Source organism: Nymphaea colorata, chromosome 9 (assembly GCF_008831285.2).
Source record: "Nymphaea colorata isolate Beijing-Zhang1983 chromosome 9, ASM883128v2, whole genome shotgun sequence".
NCBI lineage: Eukaryota > Viridiplantae > Streptophyta > Magnoliopsida > Nymphaeales > Nymphaeaceae > Nymphaea > Nymphaea colorata.
In genome coordinates this window covers 15,276,077-15,292,594 of record NC_045146.1, presented here as the reverse complement: position 1 = coordinate 15,292,594, position 16,518 = coordinate 15,276,077, and the positions used below count along the sequence as shown (strand labels likewise).

General features: G+C 38.1%; 2 protein-coding genes across 3 annotated transcripts; both read left to right on the top strand.

The window, feature by feature from the left end:
* LOC116261517 (branched-chain amino acid aminotransferase 2, chloroplastic-like) lies at nucleotides 1-9,699 on the top strand. Its single transcript, XM_031640314.2, has 10 exons — nucleotides 1-356; nucleotides 3,523-3,599; nucleotides 4,270-4,444; nucleotides 4,597-4,773; nucleotides 4,873-5,004; nucleotides 5,173-5,271; nucleotides 6,387-6,503; nucleotides 7,317-7,412; nucleotides 8,222-8,334; nucleotides 9,361-9,699. The coding sequence occupies exons 1-10, from the start codon at nucleotides 189-191 to the stop codon at nucleotides 9,476-9,478; spliced, it is 1,272 nt and encodes a 423-aa protein (XP_031496174.1). The 5' UTR covers nucleotides 1-188; the 3' UTR covers nucleotides 9,479-9,699.
* A 4,616-nt stretch (nucleotides 9,700-14,315) lies between these two features.
* Nucleotides 14,316-16,518, top strand: LOC116261210 (transcription factor RAX2-like). Of its 2 annotated transcripts, none has more exons than XM_031639859.2 (3): nucleotides 14,316-14,638; nucleotides 15,410-15,539; nucleotides 15,687-16,518. In XM_031639859.2, exons 1-3 carry the CDS (start codon nucleotides 14,503-14,505, stop codon nucleotides 16,429-16,431), a joined length of 1,011 nt encoding a protein of 336 aa, XP_031495719.1. In that variant the 5' UTR covers nucleotides 14,316-14,502; the 3' UTR covers nucleotides 16,432-16,518. The 2 variants fall into 2 exon arrangements, with proteins under 2 accessions (XP_031495719.1, XP_031495718.1); XM_031639858.2 differs by having other exon boundaries at nucleotides 15,410-15,542.

Sequence of the window (16,518 nt, the reverse complement as noted above, 5' to 3'; positions counted from 1 at the left end):
GGATCGCGGGGGCTGTGGGGAAAGATAGCCGGACGGTTGATTGATCTCGTTGACCGTCGCGCCGAAACTCTCAGCTCTCTCCCTTACATTTATAGTGACATCGTCTTTAGAGAGACAGACGGAAAGTGTGTGTTGGTGGTGCTGGTGTTGTTGCCGGTTGTGGTGTCGGCGGCGCCAGTATCGGGCAAATGGAGGGCAGTCTCGTGCTATATCGGCTACCGGCTTCCGGCGGTTCTCCCATCGGCAGTGGGAGGAGCAGTTGTAGTGGTAGCAGGCGCAGGAGGTTCACGCCCCCACTCCTCCCTTCCTCGCCTTCTTCTCATCCTCACCTGCCTCTACCCTCCTCCTCCTTCCTGGTACAACTGACTCCGAGTGTGTTTGCTGGTTATAGCGATTGATAAAGAGCATGGGAATATAACTTTCATACGTTTTATGCCTAGAGGCATTATTTGGGATTTGAACTGCATAGTTTATTATTAGATTGTTCCTTTATACGTCATCTGTCTCTATATGCAGTATTTGAATACTTCACTATTCCTAGAGTGGGCTTGAAGCCTTCATCTGCCCTTCAATTGTTGTAACACGCTTACACCTTTAAATTTCTGTCTTTATGGCTCAATGGTGTCTCTTGGTGAGGAGGATATTTTGGATTTGTTGAGGGTAGAGGCCTATGGTATGAATTTCGTACTGATGTTGTTTAAGGATGTACTAATTCTAATGGATTTTTATTCCATCAATGTGATTTATTCGGTTGATTCATTGGGCACCTGGTTCGACTGCGGGACATGTTGAGACTCTGATCTCAATTATGGGTTGCTCCTTGTAGCAATGCTGCAGTCTGGCGTTGGAGGTGAGGACTGCGCCTCTTTGGCATTTATACTGCTGGTTGGCCTTGCTGACAACTTGCACCACTATAAAGTTCCAGTTGGTCCATAGGTTCCGCCAGGCATCTGTCCTGCAGTAGGGCCAGCAGGCGTGTACAAAGAGGGTATCAGCTTTCCAGGATTAGATGAAATACAACACAAAAATTGAGATGATGGAGACCCGAGACGTTACCTAGACTGGGTTTTGAAGGATATTTGGTTATGAACTAAAGAAGAGCCTCTAGCTATATTACGGGACCGTTTAATTTTCTATCAATGCAGGAAAATTGCTGTCATAATATGCAAAAGATTGCTGTCGATGTTTATTTTTACTGCTCAGCTCCCATTAATAGGATGATGTCTTGGCTCAAATATGCTTATTATCAGAACTTGGGAACCTTGATTTGGTAGCTATGACGCTCCATTTAGCTGCAATCCAATGTTGGCATTTTGAAACATAGAGCGTTTTCTTGTGTGTAATAAATGGTGTGACAATTCTTGTTGTCAACGGTACATGAGTGTCTAGTAACAATTACAGTACTGGAGATGTTCTCTTGCAAGTAGCAGATTCCTGCTGCTAAATTTTCCACTTTATGCAGTGGATTCTAACAAAATGATGACGGTAACATTTTGTATAACTCCTAGAGTTGTTTAAATGAAAGCTAGGAAGAAATTATTCAACTGGTTATTATTTGAATTCCAGTTGCCTATGTCCACTGTTAGAAAAGACACTAAGAAGGAGGAAAGTGAGTTGACCTATGTAGATGCTTTGTGGCCTCACTACCTTCCTACCAATTCATAAACCATAACCAAGCAAGTACTGCCCTCTTTCTGCATAGGCATGTCTGCATTTTCCCCAATCAGATGGCATGTGCTTCTTAATTGAAGTTTGTTACTGGATTCATACTTGTACTATTTGGCGGTCCCATTTAGGTGATTTCAGTCCTCCATTTCTTCTGTTTAAAATACATTCTGCAGTTCTGAGTGTATCTCAAGCTTTCCCGTTCACAATTCAGAGACCAACAGGAAAACTCAATGGAGTATTCTACTAAGAGAAAAGCCCGTTGCCAGCTGATTTCACTGCTCACCAAGTCACCATCCATTAACATAATGACATTTTTGCTCACCAATAAAAATAATCTTACCATCAGAACTTGGGAACTTTGATTTCATAGCTATGATGCTCCTTTCAGCTGCAATCTCATTTTGGCACTTTTTGACGTAGAGCAATTTTTTATGTGTAATCAATAGCGAGATAGAGATATTTTGTGTGTAAAATCAATGGCAAGATAGTTTTTGTTGTTAGTGGTACGTGAGTCTTTGCTAAAAATTACGGGGACGAGAAATGTTCCTTGTGAGTGGCAGATTCCTGCTGCTAAAAATTCCACTACATGTAATGGGTTCTAACAAAATAATGATGGCGACATTTTCTACAATTCCTGCAGTTGTTTAAACTTTAAATAGATTTTTCGAGGATTAAATTAGTTAAACTGGTTATAATTTGAGTTCTAGTTGTCTACCTTCACTATTGAAAAAGACACTAAGAATGGGTAAAGCAAGTTGCCATATGTAGATGCTTGTGACATGGCTCACCTTCCGCAACTTGAAATTAATCTGTAACCAATTCTAGCTGCCTTTAAATGGCATGCATTTTGTCACACTTGTACTATTTGGTGATCCCTGTTAGCCTGTTAGGTGATTCTGGGGCTCTTTTTCTTCTGTTTAAAATATTTCGTGCAGTTCTTTGTATTCCTTTCTCCTTAGATGAATACTCCATTGTTTTCTCTTGCTCTCTCCATTGTGAATGGGATGGGTTGACGTACATTCAGATGATTCAACTCACGCTTCCATATTTGTTGTGCTATTCTGTGTTGCTTTCAAGATCTGATTGAAATTTAAATCTCACAAGCCGCTGACAATAATCTCCCTAAGAGTTGAACCTGAAAGTAATTGATCAGACGTTCCTCTCAAAAATCTACTGATAACAGGCTCAATTTAGCGCCAGCATATCTGTTTCTATTATTATCAATCCTCAAAGAAAGAGATAATGAAAATTTACTCGGTGAAGCTGAAGCCAATTATTTCTATTGATTGTGGTCAATCAGGAAGCTTATTTTTCTACCTGTATCTGTATTCATTTGGAGTGCTTGGACATTCTGCTTTTATCCAAATCTTACTTTACTAAGGGGGTATGACTTGCTAATTTGATAAAGCCACAGGACATTCTGAATTTGACCCGTTTGCGTACCTTATTCTGTTTGCGTACCTTATTCTGTATTCTTTTTTCTCTATAGTCTGATACATTCTTTTTCTAATATACTGGTTGTTGAAATTATTTGTTTACCAGAATTTGTGCATAAAACCAAAAATTGAATTCTTAGAAGTACATGATTTTAGACTGATCTATTCACCATTCTGGAAAATTCTGTTGATAACTTATTAATTTTATTTGGAATTTGTTTCTGTTTCTGTCTTCATATCTATAACTCCTTATTTCTTGTTCTTCTTTTCTTTCTTATACATGTTAGATGAAATATCTGTATATTACTAGTTTCAGTTTCCTTACTTTCATGATTTTTTAAACTCTTTGTAGTCTGTGTATATAAGGAAGTTTACTCTTTTTGACTCATTATAATTTGGTTCTTTTACATATTTGCAGTCAAAATATCCTTCTTGCACTTCCCATGGGGTGGCTTCAAAAATGAGGCATGAAGCAACTGCAGAAACCACTGACAGGTATCAATAATGATGTAATCTGGAATTTATCTAGATTCTACTTTGAGTGTGATCAAGTGGCATGCCTCAAAATGCATACTAACAATATGTATTTTTGTTAGTTGTTGACTATAACCGACTTGTGGCATTACAAATGATTAACCCTCAACCAGGCATGTTATTTCAGAGAGGACAGGATTATAGGATTAGTAACATAACTGCTTTGATAATGCATTGAGTATAAAAAAGGAGAAATGGAGTTGATGCGGGTTAATTACATACAAGCAGACAAAAGTGTAAGGTGCAGTAGCCTTAACTCTTGAAAATTTGGCCCCAAGATTACACAGTGAAGGAAAATATATTTCTGCCACAGTTGCTTATTAGTAGTTACCTAATCCCTGCATTCAAGCAACTCAAACTGCTTCTGGTTTTTTCCATCCATGATTTTGTTTGTTTTTTTTTTTTTTTGGCACCAAAAATAGTAACTGAAGGATATGTTAACAAAGAAAATATTTCGGATAATTGAAGACTTTAGTGTGGGTTGTTGTTATCTTGTCTTTGTTGGTCTTTCTACATGTGTAAATAATATTGTTTGTGATGTCATGACTGTTCATAATTTAATGGTATATTCTTCTGTTTTGCTACTTGACATTCAATTCAAGAAGACTAAGATGTGTCTGGCGTAAAACAGGAAAGCTCATTCTCTGCCAGACCTGGACTGGGATGACCTTGGGTTTGGAATTATACCAACTGACTATATGTATGTCATGAAATGTTTTGGTGATGGAAACTTCATGGAAGGTGAACTAAAAGAATATGGAAATATTGATTTGAGTCCATCTTCTGGAGTTCTAAATTATGGACAGGTATTTCAGCCTGAATCTTAGATTCAGTAATCTTCATTTTTTGTTCTTAGAAATGTACAGATTGAGACGTTTCAATCGAATTTGGATGTGCTATATCAGAGATTTTCCTAGTTTGGTCCCTTATTTATTAGCTGTGGGCTATTTGATGATAGGGCTTGTTTGAGGGTCTGAAAGCATATAGAAAAGAAGATGGTAATATCTTACTCTTCCGTCCTGAAGAAAATGCTTTAAGAATGAAGATGGGTGCAGATAGATTGTGCATGCCTTGTCCATCTACTACACAATTTGTGGATGCTGTGAAGGATACTGTTTTGGCCAACAGGCATTGGGTACAGCCAACTAGCTTCAATTTTTGCATGCATAATTCGTCAGCACATGGTGAAGGTTGCATTTGACTTTCCTTCCATTGAATTCATGTTTCTTTGCAGGTTCCTCCACCAGGGAAAGGCTCGCTTTACATCCGCCCACTTCTCATGGGAAGTGGAGCTGTCCTGGGCCTTGCTCCAGCACCAGAGTACACATTTTTGATATATGTTTCACCCGTTGGAAATTATTTCAAGGTGTGGTTTAATATTGATCATGCCAGTTCACTTGCTGTAGTTGTAGTTGTCATTGGTTAATTCCCCTTTTTATCATCATAATCATTACTTGAACAGAACATGTGCTGGATATCATCTCTCTTCTAGTTGGACATCATATCGTAATTCATTAATCTTTTGTTTTGTCAGGAAGGTTTAGCGCCAATTAACTTAGTTGTTGAGAATCAGTTTCATCGTGCTACTCCTGGAGGGACTGGTGGCATAAAGACAATAGGGAACTATGCTCCTGTAAGTACGATGCAAACATACAGAGAACCTATTTTCATTCGTATTTCCCCAGCTTGAAAGGCATGCTGTTTTCCTGTATCAATATTTCTTTTCATTCTCTAGGTCGCTTAGAAGCAAATTTGTGTAATTTTCCTGACCAGATCAGAACGTTTGTAAGAAACTTAGCTCCTTTCATGGCAATCAAACAACTTCCCAAGCGGAAGGCCTGCAATTATGAGCCATGGTACTTGAATCTTATTGATCATTTTCAAATTGCTGACCTTTGAACAGAACTGAAAGACAAAAGTAAAGTCCAGCCAAAATTTTCCATGAACATTATTAACTGTTTTTTACATAGTTCGCACAGGAATGGTGCTTCTGATGACCTGCACCCATTGACAAAGGGACACACGTTCATGAAACAATTTTATGTGTGCTTGCTACAGTTTTTGGTGAAGGATGGGTATTTGCAAATTCTCAATGCAGCTTTTTGAGAGCTTGTCCATTTGCTAGATGAACCAAATACGTTTCCTTAACTGGGTGGACTCAAAATTTATCAGGGCCATGTGAAAAGTATATTGAAGCTAACTTAAAGCATGTTTTTTAGTATTTTATAAAATCTACGATATATTTTTAAAATGCATGGTTTTTTTTTTCCCCACCAAAGATCAATATTTTTGTATTGGAAGTTTTTAATGAGCTCAGCTAAGTTAATGTCAAGCCAGTATTTTCAGTAACCGAGCAACACTGGAGCATCCTACAGTCCTGCTCCTCAAGTAGCCATCTGAGCCATCCATTTGATAATGTAGTTGTCAGCAAAGATCATTTTACATGATTGTAATAATACTTTTAAGGTGTATTCATAACAAAACGAACCTTTAATCATCCTTGTATTCAGATGATAAACTTCCTTTACACATAATTGAAAATGAGCTTAATCATGGTGTACAGTATATAGTTCTAGAATCATAGTCTAATGACCAAAAGTTCTGTAAGCAGTTAGTGAAATTGGAATATCGTTCTTCTTGTTCCATCTATCAATAGTTGTGCTTCATGGGTCATTCTCCCCTTGTAGATCTGTCTGTAAATTCCACAGTTGCTTCATAAAACTGACTTCAAATTTTTCATTCTTATAGGTTCTCAAGGCGCAAGCTGCAGCAAAATCAAAGGGCTACTCTGATGTCATATATCTTGATTCAGTTAATAAGAAATATCTTGAAGAAGTCTCCTCTTGCAATATTTTTGTAGTAAAGGTATGACAGGTTTTTCAATGGATCACATCCCATCTTAATAAAATAGGTCCGTTTGTTGATAGGCATTACTTTGATCGCTATAATTGAAGAAGTATACTACGAGCCTTATGTAATTCTGGGTCTTCATGTCTTACGAAATTAACTAACGTAACATGCAAAGTAACTAAAATAGCAACATTCTCCATTGAACCTCTGCTTGACCTATTCAGTACTTGTTTACCTTCCGGTCCTCATGAAAGGCGGATTCAAGTTTTAGAACTTAAAATTGATAAAGGGAGGGCAGTAGTTACACACATTAATGCGTTACCTTGGTATCAAAAGCATCATTGACCTGCTACTCCAGCAGATATTGTATGACAAGAATTCTCTTCTCTTCAGGAAAACATTTCGAGATACTTAATGATTAATTCCTGATCCCCAAATTTTGCTGTATTTATGGTTGTCTTTGTCCAACGTAGAATCTGATAGGATGCTAGTGTTTCCTTGTCTTGGTTATGACTCGTTGCAGCCACTACTAGCTTCAATAAAGTAATCCTTCCATCCACCTTTGAAGTCAAAGTCATGGTTATTTCACTTTGTGAACAATGACACGGAGGTTATTTTCTTCCAAATATTAAATCATAATGCAGGTTACCTTTTTCTTGTAGCTCATAAGGTTTTCCACTAAAATTCAAAGATGCTCTTATGATGGATTATACTATGCATGCCTTATATGTTTTTTTTTTCTAGCACAAATAAGCTTTTGTGCCATAATTGGTATTTGCTATGCTTTCCATGTGTTCTCAGATTTCTTTGGTTTTCAACGTTCTCTAGGACAATGTTATTTCAACTCCTGCACTTGAGGGAACCATTCTCCCTGGAATCACGAGGAAGAGTATCATTGATGTTGCACGTAGTCATGGTTACCAGGTACTTAACAGCCAAAGTCGTGCACACTTTGATGTGTTTCATATTCTTCCTAGTGCCATTTTATGTTGCCATTATGGGGTATTTTTTTTTATTGGCATGTAAGTGTAGAAGTGGCTATGAACTAATGGTTATTATCTTCTCTTTTCGTTTTTTTCTCCTTCAGTACTCCCTAAGAATAAAATAATCAATTTTAGTTTAATAGGAGTGAACTACCCACTCTAGACATGAACATACACTTGGAGCTCTTTGCTCTATTCAAAGCAATGGTGCATTGTGTTTCTGAAATATTTGAGAAAGAGTTACAAGAACGTGAGGCTTGCACACATCATTGGTAGGATAACAGTTCAGAATCTCAGATGATCTGTTTCCCTCACATAAATTTTCTGGTTCTACCCTGGTCACTGTTTATAGAACACCTAAGAAATGTTGGATAGTTGTAACTGGAAATACAACTTCTGGATTTTGGTCTACAACTTATTCCTTGCATTTAATGTCTGTATTTACTAGTTAACTATACTCTTGATGGTACTGCTGAGTCTACAGGCGCTTCAGGCACAATGTAAATTAATAAGTGCACAACATTTTTCTTTCTTTTTCTGTTCTTATGTAATACAATGCATGTTTTTATTTTTATAAAGATGAACAAAAGATTTCCTTGGCTAGTTTCAGATTTTCTGTTGATGCATATACATGAAGCGCGTACAGATGCATATGCCCACATATTATATAATTTTTTTGTTTTTTGGCTGTATAATAAGTTTATGTACCAATGTGTCCCCATTGATATGCTGTGTTTCTCTTGGTGCCAGGTTGAGGAACGTGCTGTCTCAGTTGATGAACTAATGAATGCTGACGAAGTTTTCTGTACTGGGACAGCTGTGGTTGTGTCTCCTGTTGGTAGTGTTACCTACCTTGGCCAAAGGTAAGGACAGCTGTTGCTTATGTTTTCTTTCTTGGAGTATATTGTTGTTTATAAAGAGCTAGACATTGTAAAGGTCTGTACAGACCAAACGTGCTTCTAAAATGCTCCTCATGGTTTACAAAAGTCATTTTATTTAGCTTAATTCTTGGTTAACTTCTGGATTCTTGGAAACGAGGAAGTCATGATTTTAGGGCAACGGACATTGTGGGCTACAAATTAGGGTGGGGAAACTAATTGTTGGAATTAAAAAAGATGTAGTTATATATAATACATTATTGATCTCATTAGGTTTGTCTACAACGACACACTTCACTTGTATTCAATGCGATTCGCCAGAGTTTATTTGGCAGAGAAGCATATAGACATCTCTCCTGTTTATTTCAAGATCACTCCATTGATCCATTCTGTTTTGCAGTCAAACAAATAGGCAGATCTTTTTTCTTTTGGGTCATGCTACTCAGTTATCTAAGACTGAAAGAAATACTCTGCAATTATGTGGAAGAATGACAGATTTGAAGGACCAACCTACAGTTGTTGCAAGCTTCAGAACGACAGATTTTTGGAGTGAACATATAGTTTTACCCTTTAACATATTCACTAAGTTGTCAAAATCGGCAGTCACAGATTGTTCGACCCTTAAAGGACTTAACTGTAACCAATCGGTCTGACTCGGTTGAAGTTGACTGCTGCAAGTTTACAACTAAATAAGTATATATTTATGGGTAGGGATTAATTGGCCGATGATTAGGTTGTCTAGTTGACTAATAGCTAGTTTGAAACACTAGTCGATCGATGACCGACCCAACTGGCTAGTCAAACTTGTCGTCCAACCGGTCGAGTTTTTGACAACAAAACACAATTGCGTAAATTGAGTTGGCAGCTAAGGAAATGATATTGATGGACTATCTTTCAGCTTGTTTTTAGGTCCTTTTTTGCATAGGCAGTTTCATAAAATAAGAAACAGATCAAGATGTCCGGCTGTAAGGTTTTGTTGAAAGACTGAATCTGGTGACGATGTTGTTGCAGGGTGCAATATGGGAATCAAGGAATCGGTTTGGTGTCTCAACGGGTTTATTCTTCTCTTACAAGCATACAGATGGGGCTTGCGGAGGACAAAATGGGTTGGACTGTGGAGTTAAGTTAGAAGGCAAGGTTTGCAGAAAAGTAACAGTTTGATTAAATTCATTATTTCCAGGATTGCTGTAACTTTGTAGCTGCAAGAAGTTCATTTATGCATGATCCTTTCTATCTCTGATCTCGTTACACTGTAATAAAGTAATTTGTATACGTGAGTTTTTAGCTTGATTGTCATTCTGACCCTTCAGCTTTCCCTTTTATTTAAAGTTCACTTGGTGTTCATGCGTATCTGCCTGTACAAATCGATGCATTTGCTTTCGGTAATAGACAAATCTGCACAAATTCCCGACGTTGGGTGAAACTGAAAACCAATTACTAGGCCCACGGATTTGATGAATCTGAGTGAACTTACAACCCTTTCTGGCTATGACTAGTTGAGGCCGAGCGCTTGGCTATCTCTGGACGCTCTGGGCGATCAAGGATCTTGCCCATTAGTCTAACTAGGCCAGGGATGATTGCTGACAGAGTTATTAATCAAGCCCAATCCAGAGCCAATTTAGAGCCCACCTAGCTGCCCATCTCAGAAAGAATTAAATATCCTTGAGAACCCACCGAGCTACCTAATTGGTTGGCCGGGATTTATCTGGGGCGGCCTGGCTGGTCCACCCATGCATGTGACCTGTGAGCAATAGCTCCCAAAATCTTGTGTCTAGCTAAGATGGTTGAGCACCCCATCCAGCACTATGGGAACAAAAATTATAGCAGCAATGCATATGGGTTAGGATCTGTATATGGTTATGAACAGGTTCACGTCACAATTGGATCTGGTACGCTCTAAGTACTAAAGCCCTTGATACCATATTTGCAGCCGTAGGCTACAGGCCCTTCTGTCGCAAGGATGCTCTCATTTTCTTTCGTGTCAAGTCCCCTTATTGCTCTCAATGAAAAAACATGGAAAATTATTTTTCTGCACCAAAAAAAAGAAATTGCCTCTTTAGCCGAAGTTTGTATGTGAAATATTAAATCAACCTTGTCCCGTTTTGGAACTCGAAGAATCTCGTTGTGTTGCCAATTGCTACTTGCCAACTCATGCAACTTTCTGGCTTGCCGTGCGCTTGGCCAAAATAATAATGTCCCAAATCCGGTATCTCTGTCTCCGCTTCTTTTTCTCTTGAATTTTAATTTCAGCAGGTGAGTCGTTACAGAAAGACTTGTCTTGAATTTTAATTGACCGGCCACGCGAACACCTACCCCTTTGATATATCTTGGTATTAAACTCTTGACTTCTTTAAGCTGAAGGATTGAACTGGCCACCCGTTGTTCCATCAATAAATCTGTTACTGTTCTCTCCGTCTCTTTCTCGTTTCTTAATTTTTATGGTGATTTCTGCGGCCAGCTATTTTGGCTAATACTGTGCAAGGCGTGACCCTTTTCTTCTTGGAAGGAAAATATTAGACGCGAGGAGAGACATTATTATTTGCTTTCAGGGATTAAAAAAATGGATCATCACGTTCACCCAGTTACTAAAATATTGAACATTAGCAAAGCAATATCCTTGTTTAAGGTGAAAGAGGAAAAGAAGGAAAGGGACTTTTTTCCTATCTTTTTCCTTTTAGGCGTCCGATGGCGTTTGTCTTGTTCCGTTCTGCATAGCGCATCATTAATCATGATGCTTCGCTGATTAATTACTTGAATCATTTTGATCCGAATCAATTGCATACCTCATATATCTGTTTTCGGCAGAATACTGTACAACCCAGAAAACCAACCTCGAAACTACATCAGAGGTTCAGAATCCATAGCGCCTGGGTTCTCCATAATATGGTTTTAAACTCATGGTGCTCTCCCCAGTACTTGTGCCAACCACTTGGTTTCGCTGCATAGTTTTAACATATTTTTCTTGTTCTTCTACTATCAAGAACTATAAGTATGACCCATTGGGCATGTTTAGCTTGAAAATTTGATCTGCCTAAATGTTTTAGAATTTTTGAAACTATGTTTTTATGCTGAAACCACATATTTCAGTCGTGGCCTAATGTGATCAAGGTTAACTCTTAAAGTTGACTAGATAAAGCTTTGCCACCCATCAATTTCAGCTGCTAAAGGATGCTTTATCTATCTATCTATAGGAGACAGTTCATCGCAATTAATTATCATATGTATCTTTGCAGACGTCTTCGAAACCAAAAAGAGTGGTAAGGCATCAGAAGTTACAGATACACGACATGCTTTGGCTCTGTGAGAAGGTCGCGTCCTTTGGCTAGCAAAAACAAATGCATAAGTTTGATACGGATAAAGCATTGTGATATATAATCGAAATTGTACCAGTGGACTTAAGCACAACAGAAAAGAAATCATAAAACAATATCGGTCTGACCTTGATTCAGATTTCTGATGCGACGTCCCTGTTAAATACTTTAATGGTGACAACCTTTTTTGTTGTAAATATTTTATGTTTTCTATGTAAAGTAACCCGGAATCTTTGCGCCTTTTTTCCCCTCCTTACTACTTCGATAAAGAAGACCATGTTGCAATTATTGGTGGAGTAGATGTGCACAGCAGTCGTCCCTGAGTTCAGTGTAACATACAAACTGTGGGTTAAAAGGCATTTTCTTAGGAAAATAACAATTTTTTTTTGGGTTGGGTGTAGTATAAATATAGAACTCCGGGAGTCCAACATCATAAGTGAAACTCATTAAGATGAGTCATGATATTTTGGTGAAGTTTAATATGTTCTCCTCATCCTTCTATTCCTCTTCCCTTTGATTTTCTTAAGTAATTGGTTTTGAGATTAAAATCCTGTCCCAACTTTTATTTCTTTATATCTCCGGAACGTTGATATTCTTGTCCTCGTTTTCTTCTCAAGATTGAATACGTCAGCTCTCCTCCATCGTTATCAGGAAACTCGCTGTCCTTTTCTAGATTACATAGATTGCTTCTTCTTTGCTAGCGCTTCTCAGTGCACATGGCTTCCACAAATTCCGTTAAACTCTGCTACCATTAGTTGCACCAATTACACTGGCTTCATGTATCTCTTCCTTTATCCATTTGCTTGCTGGGTTAATATATGTGTTTGCTATAGGCACCTTGGTCTAAACTGTTCGAATATCAAGTGATTATGTGGGAGATTTATCGGCTTCAAATTTCGATACACCTCTTAAATTATCTGTGATCTATTATTTGAGAAGAAAAAAGAAAAGCAGATCAATCTTTGTCGTCTTTCACAAGTCAAAAGCAGTTTGAACAGCAGGACATTGTTCTTTTTCAACCTCTCTAACCAAATAATGAATTGTAAATTTGTAATTCGTTAGAGATTTTTCAACAACTACGTTGACTCAGATATTCAATTAAATTGATTGAAGGAGTAGGTCACCAGTCAGCTTGGACGGTTCCTTGCAACATGCATCGTGTTTCAAAATGAAGGGTAGGTCATTTTTAATCTGCCGTTCCATGATTACTTAGAAGGAAAATTTTCTTCACTCTTAAGGGGAATCTTACCAAATTTTGCAACTTTTTTTCCCTTTAGGTTTAAAACAGTATTTGTTTAATGCAAGGTTATTGGAGGAACTTAATCAACAACCGTGCTTAAAATATATTGAGATGATGTTCTGCTTCATCAAGCCAGCTGTCAAAACATCGTTGATGCACTTGGCAAAGCAGTGACATCTGTCATGAGCATTAAGTTGAAGGATCGAGTTTGATGCCTAATTACTTGAGTTTGGACCAAGAAATCTTCTAGCCTCTCACGACACATATGTTTAATTAATCACGGTCACCAATCCATTGCATCGGTAGGCACCAATGCAATGTATTGGGCAGCTGTGATTGGGTTGAGCTCAAGATGGCCAAAGGTATATATATATATATATATATATATATATATATATATATATATATATATATATATATAGTCAACTTAATCACTCAATCTCAGAAGTTAAGATGAACGACGAGTAGAAAATTGAGTTAAAAAGCTGAGTATACGCAGCAACTTGTCAGCCACCTGATAATTAAGTTGTATCATGTTTTGAGGAAAAGAAAACAAGGAGTTCTTAAGAAGCTAGAATACCCACAGTGAAGAGTCCTCAGTCCAGTAAAATGCTAATGAAGTACTGGCGCTTGTCAATGTGGTACCTAACTTTTTGAAGTTTTGTGCAAATCAACATTGCTTTTGATAGTCAGGCAAGCTTAAGGGATATTGTGATTTTGGCAGATCCGAATCTGAACTTATATTGAAGTATATACGTTGGGTTATTTGTTCAAAAGTCCAGCCCCATCTCCAAGAAACTTCACGTTATTCGAGAAGAAACCCTATCACAGCAATTCTGAAAAAACAGTATTTTGATTTGTAATCTTATTATTCCTTTAAACTCTTTCCGAACATCCATTTGAGACAACCACTCATTTGCAAGGCTTTTTTCGTCATGCAGATTTTAACTAGTCCAACATTTATTTCAAAAGATATATATGTAGATAAGTTTAAAAACAAATGAAATGGGTATTGGTTTCTTAGGCCACTAGAAAGTAGTTCCGTCAGATTTCATCAATGACCGACTTCTATACTAAGCAAGGCCATGCAGATCACACGTCGTGCACCCAGTTTGATTTATAAGCTGAGATCACAGATGGGGCCTGACTACACCACAATGAAGTCAGATATGGTAAGATTTACAGCCATTTAGGTGGAGGATCCATTCACTCGATTCCCATCAAAAATCGAGGTTCGGCACGTGGGGATGCTGAAATTTGGGTGAGGAATAGGGTGATGAATTTGGTGATTAGATTCTAGAGCAAGAAAGACAAGAAGAAAAAACCCTGGTCTTCCTCCTGCACTGTTTCCTCTTTCTTTAAATTTTTTCATTATTTTATTGTGGTACTGCTTTTTCTTTTATGCAGGACACCCCGTCTCCTTGCAGCCCACACTATTTAAAATTTTCATGTGTTGGATTTGGCTGTCTCTTCTTAGCTTTTGCCTTTGCTATAAACTTCCAAGTTCCAACACCATCTTCTCTCTCTCGCTCATGATCTCTTTGTTTCTTCTTCCTCCTACTCCTTACCAAATATCAATTGTACTTTTATGCACAAAGAGCCATGGGAAGAGCTCCCTGTTGTGACAAAGCTAACGTCAAGAAAGGACCATGGTCGCCTGAGGAGGATAAGATGTTACGAGAGTTCATCCAAAAGCATGGTACAGGAGGAAACTGGATTGCGTTGCCCCAGAAGATAGGTAAGTTGCCATTAACTGAAAGCAAGTTCTTACTGTGTGAAAAAACCAGTGCCTTCCTTACAGCAAGGAGTCTGTTGATCTTGTTAGATTAGTCTTGAGGCCTTTATGCTGATACTTAGTAATTGAAGAAGGTTTGATGCCTAAGGATCTTGTGCTTTGCTGCAAGACCAAAGTATCAATAAGGAGAATTTACTCGTAAATTTTCAGTGAGAGGAGCAGGATACTGTAAATATGCACCTGAAAGTCCGGGATATTCCGCCAAGCAACCTCAGTGATTTGTCTTCTCATTCAAGGGAGGACAAGCCAAAGAAAACAATAACTTCAGAGCTCCTGTCTACAATTACGTGGTTTGGTCATGTACTCCTGTTTGATTGTAAATCTGCATCAGAAAGGTGCCGTCTTAGCTTTGACGAAACTTCATTCTTTGCTTTATGATGTATATATGTATGATGTTCAAAGGACGTCATGTAAAAACACGGGTCTAGATTCTCGAAGAGAAAAAATAAAGTCGAATGAAATACTTAAGTATCTAGCAAATGTGTCAGGAGGTTCTTCCTAAAGTCAATTACTGTGCTTAATTTAAGCTTATGTAAATGAAACAAAATCCTATTGCTCTACATTTTAGACTAATTAGAAACATCAACTTTAGATGGTTCAGCTGAAGGAAATGGGCGAAAAAATGCAGGAAAGAAGAAAAAATATTTCTGTCACTTTGCAATTTATTTAATGAAATATGAGAGGTATGACGATCGATGACAATTTTCATTATAGGGCTCAAGAGATGTGGCAAGAGTTGCAGACTGAGATGGCTGAATTATCTCAGACCCAATATCAGGCATGGTGGTTTCTCTGAGGAGGAAGACAACATCATTTGTAGACTTTATACAAGTATTGGAAGCAGGTGGTTTGTTTCGAATCAATTTAATTCTTTTCCATAATCTTTAATTTTCATCTCTGTTTCATGGTAGTGCTATGAAAATTTTGCCCATGATAAGATCATTACCTTTGCCACAGATATTTATGTACATTTCCAATGGGTTATCGGCAGGTGGTCTATAATTGCGTCCCAATTGCCTGGAAGAACCGATAATGACATCAAAAATTACTGGAACACCAAGCTAAAGAAAAAGCTGCTGGGGAAAAGAAAGGAACAACTACAGGCCTTAAATTTGCCATCTACCAATCACCGAATGAGTTTGGAAGATGGCCCATACTTTGCACGTCCTAGCATAAACGAACAGCAGAACACTTTGTGGTCTCAACTAGCATCCTTTCCACACCAATCATCCATTGCACATCAAGGCCAAGATCCAACTCTGGACAATCAATACTCGTTCAGGTCATTATTGAACATGGTAGTGCCAAATGGCTCAGATATTGATGAATTTGATAAGGGCAGAGTCCCAGTAGGACATCTCTACTCATCTTGCTCCACGGCGAATAACAGTACCAGCTCCAATGACCAAAGTAGCTTGAACAGTGATTTTTCTTTTATTCAAACCGCCGGCTCTTGCAATGATGTAGACCATGAATCGCTAATGATGAACCAATATCAAATGGAGAGAACCATGTGCAAGATTTTCAGTGATGCAGCATCTGCTGGTATTCCTGTTGAACCAAGTGACCGCACACAAGCATTTGAGGGAATTATGGACACTTTTTATGGACTAGAAAACACTAACTGGTCCAGCATCAATTCATCTATTTGCTGCACATCTGATAGTCCTCTTCTACCTCAACAGCACCCTTTGGTGCCAAATTCCACCTTGGAACCTAACCGCAGTGTGTTATAGATTTAGGGTATGTTGATTGACACTATCATTAATGTACATCAGTGTTGTAAATTTTATAGTGGAGGATGGAAGCCTTGGAAAACCAGA